Raw genomic sequence first — 5,992 nt, forward strand, 5'->3', positions numbered from 1 at the left:
GAAGATGGGAGTTCAGATATAGATAGTGAGCTAAACAGCATTTGTTGTAGTAGGAATAATAATAATAAACAAACTCTCCTGTCTTTTAGCAGTAGATCATACAGGTTATTTTTCAGGCTTTACCTTTGAAATGGGTATTCAATCACAGTAAATATTTAATGCCATTTTTTTAATGGCAGTTAAATTATTGTCCTATTGTGAAACAGTTTTGAAGAACAGTTTTGTAATATTCAAGGACAAACTGCTGATTACGCTTTTGACCTCTGAATTTTAAGTGTTAGTTATCAGGCTTTGGTAGTCAAATCAAATCAGGCTTTATTGTACTTTATTGTGCTGTACATACAACTGCAGTGCAGGCAAAATGAGACAGTGTTTCTTGGGGTCAGGAGAGAGAAGGTAGAAACAAAGAAAATAAAAATCGTACTGAAAAAAACAAACACACTCGATCCCTGCAAACAACCCCCCCTCCCTCTAACCCTTGAGACCCCCCCCCCCCCGCCTAACCCTTAACTATGATCCGTTAGCTCGGGGTTAGTAGAAAAATCGGTACAATTCTTGGCACCGGGGCGTCGCTTATATGGAATTTTACTAACACCCTTATAACTTTTACATTATACATTTTAGACGGCTGAAAATGGCAAAAATAAACATTTCACACTTCCTGCTTATTACCAAAGCGTTTAATATCATTATATTTGGCTTTTTCAACGAATAAACCCTTTTAAAAAAAAACTGGACTTTTGCACTTCTTTTTTTTTTTATCCACGTGTCGAAAAGTTGGAATTCCACAATACAGCCCGGTGGTACTTCCGGAACTTGAACTTACCCACTATTCTCTCTAAAACGTTCCCCCTTTGTCACGTAACTCTCCCGGGCATGTGTCAGTGTCACTTGTACACAGTGTACATCCGTTTCCCAAAGCTTTCATGTTAGCAGGTCCAATTCCTGGAATCGGTCGATGCTTTTTCCGGAAAAATAACTTGGTGTCACCTGGTTCCAAATGGGTGTGTCCAACCTCAGCCCCATATAAATAAGAGTGGTTTTCACCAGCAGTTAGGCCCTGGCAATGATAAAGGTAAGAACCCAATTATTTCATGTAGATTTTTTTTTTTTTTAAGGTCACTATCAAGGATGTAGATGTGCTCTTGCTGTAGATAATTATGATCTGTTAGCTCGGGGTTAGTAACAGGTTAGTAGAAATCTCGTCATTGCGGTGTCGCTTATATGGATTTTTTTTCAAATCCTTACAACTACTACATTATACATATTAAACAGCAAAAATACATATTTCACACTTTGAGGATAATTATCAGAGCGTTTAATGTCATTATATTATACTTTTTCAATGAATAAACCCTTTTCAAAGAAATTAAACTTTTGCACTTCTATTTTTATCCACTAGGTGGCAGCATGAGACCATGTAATAATTTACACACCAAAAATTCATTTTTGCATGACCACGTGTTGAAAAGTTGGAATTCCAATATACAGCTCGGTGGTACTTACCGGATCCAGGTGCTTTTTCCGGAAAACGAACTTGGTATCAGCTCGTTCCGAATGGGTGTGTCCAACCTCAGCCCAATATAAATAGGAGCGGTTTTCACCTGCAGTTATCACCCGGTGACTATGAAGGTAAGAACCCAATTATTTCATGTAGAAGGTCACTATCAAGGATGTAGACGTGCTCTTCCTGGATGTAGACATATCTGATATATTCTTTCATGTAGATGTATAAGGTCATTATCCTGGATGTAGACGTGCTCTTCCTGGATGTAGACATATCTGACATTCTTTCATGTAGATATATAAAGTTATTATCCTGGATGTAGACACATCTGATAAACTCTTTCATGTAGATGTATAAGGTCATTATCCTGGATGTAGACGTGCTCTTCCTGGATGTAGACATATCTGACATTCTTTCATGTAGATGTATAAGGTCATTATCCTGGATGTAGACGTGCTCTTCCTAGATGTAGACATATCTGACATTCTTTCATGTAGATGTTTAAAGTCACTATCCTGGATGTAGACGTGCTCTTCCTGGATCTAGACATATCTGACATATTCTTTCATGTAGACGTATAAGGTCATTATCCTGGATGTAGACGTGGTCTTCCTGGATGTAGACATATCTGACATTCTTTCATGTAGATGTATAAGGTTATTATCCTGGATGTAGACATATCTGACACATTCTTTCATGTAGATGTATAAGGTCATTATCCTGGATGTAGACGTGCTCTTCCTGGATGTAGACATATCTGACACATTCTTTCATGTAGATGTATAAGGTCATTATCCTGGAGGTAGACGTGCTCTTCCTGGATGTAGACATATCTGACACATTCTTTCATGTAGATGTTTCAGGTCATTATCCTGGAGGTAGACGTGCTCTTCCTGGATGTAGACATATCTGACACATTCTTTCATGTAGATGTTTCAGGTCATTATCCTGGAGGTAGACGTGCTCTTCCTGGATGTAGACATATCTGACATATTCTTTCATGTAGATGTTTCAGGTCATTATCCTGGAGGTAGACGTGCTCTTCCTGGATGTAGACATATCTGACATTCTTTCATGTAGATGTTTCAGGTCATTATCCTGGAGGTAGACGTGCTCTTCCTGGATGTAGACATATCTGACATATTCTTTCATGTAGATGTTTCAGGTCATTATCCTGGAGGTAGATGTGCTCTTCCTGGATGTAGACATATCTGACACATTCTTTCATGTAGATGTTTCAGGTCATTATCCTGGATGTAGATGTGCTCTTCCTGGATGTAGACATATCTGACATATTCTTTCATGTAGATGTTTCAGGTCATTATCCTGGATGTAGACGTGCTCTTCCTGGATGTAGACATATCTGACATTCTTTCATGTAGATGTTTCAGGTCATTATCCTGGATGTAGACGTGCTCTTCCTGGATGTAGACATATCTGACATTCTTTCATGTAGATGTTTAAGGTCACTATCCTGGATGTAGACGTGCTCTTCCTGTAAATAGACATATCGGGAAATCAATGTTGCTCATCAACATTTGTGGACATTGATATAGATTTCAAACATTTTACATTGCCACGCCTTTCTGTATCGTAGACAAAGACCAAGTGCCCAGAGTGTGGAGGACATTACGTGTCCCTTTCCCGCCATCTGCGGGACCGGCATGACATGAAGGATGATAAACAGAGGCGTCTCTTCATTAGTAAGAAACATCTAAGATATGGTGGGAGACTGAGGTGCCCCATCAAAGACTGCGGATCACAGAAAGACTATGCGAGGCTCGACAAGCACCTCATCTCTGCCCATGGGAGAACCCGGGTATGATACACTTTACACGACAAATTCATGGAAAACATAAACCGTATTCTTATTTCCATTTTCGTTCAATCATTTCATTCTCTTCCCACAGGGAAAGCGCATGACAAAGCTCATGACCAAGGCCAAGAAAGCCGCAATTAAAGAAAAACTCCGGACCCTCTACCAAACACCACCACCACTGCAAACACCACCACTGCCAGCTCCACCGACACAACCCCCGGGGACTCCGTCGACAAACCCTGCGCCCCAATCTCCACCTCCACCAGCACTGCCTGCACAAACTGGAGCACTGTCCCCACCACCACCAACCCTGACCTTCATGGTTAATGGGTTGCACTCAATTAAAGACAGGCTGAAAAAGCTCTTGGAGGAGGTTGAGCTTCTACAGACTGTGACACAGCAACTGTGTGCTCTACATCCGGCGACAGCATCTGCCTCCACAGCCAGCAGTCCCTGCTCTACTCCTACCTCTCACTTGCAACAACCTGCGGCGAGTACGTCCTCTGCTCCTGAAACCCGCAGGGAGGGTGCCGTGGCTGCTCCGTCCTCTGCTCCTTACACCCGCAGGGAGGGTGCAGTGGCTGCTCCGTCCTCTGCTCTTGACTCCCGCAGGGAGGGTGCAGTGGCTGCTCCGTCCTCTGCTCCTGACACCCGCAGGGAGCACTGGAAAAAAAGGCCACTCCAAAAATCAGCCAAAAAAAATTAATACAAGATAGTTTTGCTTGTAATAAGCAAAAAAATCTGCGAATGGAACAGGTGAAAATTCTCTTGGTAAGATTTCTTGAAATAAGACATTATATTTAAGCCTTACAAGATAAGAGTGATCTTGAAATTAGCTGGGAAAACTCATTTTTAGCTATATTTGACTAGTATTGTGATGTTTTGTGTCTCATAATAAGCTTGTGATGTGCAAAAATAGTATTTTCCCCTCAAAAGTAGCATCTTTTTTGTCACCCTGTTTGTTTAAAGTATATTTAACTAATTTTTAGTTCTATAATTGTTACACTGTTCTATATTTAAGTCCACCATCTGCTTGAAATAAGATTAGAAGCTGGCATTTTGAGACAAAATGACTTGAATTTAGCATTCATGACTTGTATTATGCAGTGCTCTTTTGCCATAATAAACCGTACCATCCTGTCATCATCTCAAGTGTATTTACCTTATTGTAAGTGCTACAAAAGTAAAACTGTTCTAGATTCAAGACATTAACTACTTGTTATAAGACAGAAAAAATGAAAACTAGTCTTGCATTTAACCAACTTTTTTATTTAAACAGCAAAAAGTCACAGAGAACTGCATAAAAGGGAAACAGCTTCATTTTACATTTCTCACAGTATTTATGGAACTGCAATATGAAAACACAGCAAAACATGCCAAATATGTGAGTGAGTTAAGGTCAGGTCCAAACATCTGAGCAATCTGCCCCTCGATACACGTACAAAATATGTGTATCCAGGCACACTCAAAGCATCGACACACTAGGCACACTACAACTGCTAACTTAGCCAAATTCAGACCAAGAATCAATAGCAATGAACATGGGACTGTAGTACCCTTGGGGGGAGAGAGGAAGTGCTATCCTACGCCATGTCTGACCACTGGTTTTATTGGCCAATAAAAGCTTTCCACTCAGCCATGCTCCTCTTGTAAGACGATGTGAGATCTCTCTCATGGATTTTGTCTAAGAGGACCTCCGTCTGTATGACTGAAAGCAGAGTGGCTACACACTTTGGATAAGTCAGGTGTAGGGTATAATAGTAGGCCATAAGGTATAAAGCACTCTCGGCAAACTTGTCTTTTGGAAAGGTGGTTATTGCCATATCTCCTACCACTAGGAGGCAGTTGGATGGACTGACAATCAGGACTGGGCAGGAGAGAGGGCGTTTCTTCAAGTAGGAATTGGGGTCTTCTGCTTCCTGTAACACATAACACAGACATTCTTCTGGATAATACATTTTGGTCATTTGGAACATAGGGTAGAGGGTTGTTTACAAACACATAACTTTACAAAGTAAAAGTCTGACAAAAGTTACAGTACTGAGAAAGCTCCGTCTGAAAGTGCTGTTTTTAACTATCCCCAATGCATTTACTGTTTACACACATCTAGCCTTCCAAAAGAACTAAAAACCAAGGCTAGGCTAGTCTGGCTTGGTTATCATTAAGGTGATAAAACCTTCTACCATGTAATGCGCCCGTTTTTGTACATACTGTGACATAGCCAAGACATCTACCCAGTGAAAATCCTCACAAATGTTTTAGGTTTCTTTGATGCTTAGAACATACAGTATGTGAATAGGAAATACATTGCCAGTCATCAGGGGCAGCACCTTCAGTGATAATTTTTTTCCGATACTGCAGTAAAAATTATCCTGCAACATTTTAAACAGCTCACCTCAAGGACATGCAAACATGTCCTTGAGGAAACAACCTTTCCCATTGTGGTATTGATGAGATACTTGAGAGGATTAACCGTGACTTAACTGAGCTGAGTGATGGTGTCCAGGTTGTCACTACAAATGGTAAGAGGACAATTTATGGGGCACTTATGTCTGTGTGCGGAGACACTCTAGCTCAGCATGAAGTGGCTGGATTTAAGATAGTGGGAGTGAGTGGGATTTGCCTACAGTAAATGCAGGCACTGCGAATGCAACTTTGAAGACATG

The 5,992-nt window shown here is 40.8% G+C and overlaps 1 protein-coding gene across 1 annotated transcript; it reads left to right on the top strand.

Annotated features, from left to right (window-relative positions):
• The first annotated feature begins 3,287 nt into the window (after positions 1–3,287).
• Positions 3,288–4,032, top strand: LOC121190953 (proteoglycan 4-like). The gene is made up of 2 exons (XM_041051975.1): positions 3,288–3,326; positions 3,418–4,032. The coding sequence occupies exon 2, from the start codon at positions 3,427–3,429 to the stop codon at positions 4,030–4,032; it is 606 nt and encodes a 201-aa protein (XP_040907909.1). The 5' UTR covers positions 3,288–3,326; positions 3,418–3,426.
• Positions 4,033–5,992: the final 1,960 nt, after the last annotated feature.

The sequence above is a fragment of the Toxotes jaculatrix genome, chromosome 12 (genome assembly GCF_017976425.1).
Source record: "Toxotes jaculatrix isolate fToxJac2 chromosome 12, fToxJac2.pri, whole genome shotgun sequence".
Taxonomy (NCBI): domain Eukaryota; kingdom Metazoa; phylum Chordata; class Actinopteri; family Toxotidae; genus Toxotes; species Toxotes jaculatrix.

Coding starts and splice junctions, on each gene's coding strand:
- LOC121190953 (XM_041051975.1), top strand. CDS start 3,427: ATGACAAAGCTCATGACCAAGGCCAAGAAAGCCGCAATTAAAGAAAAA.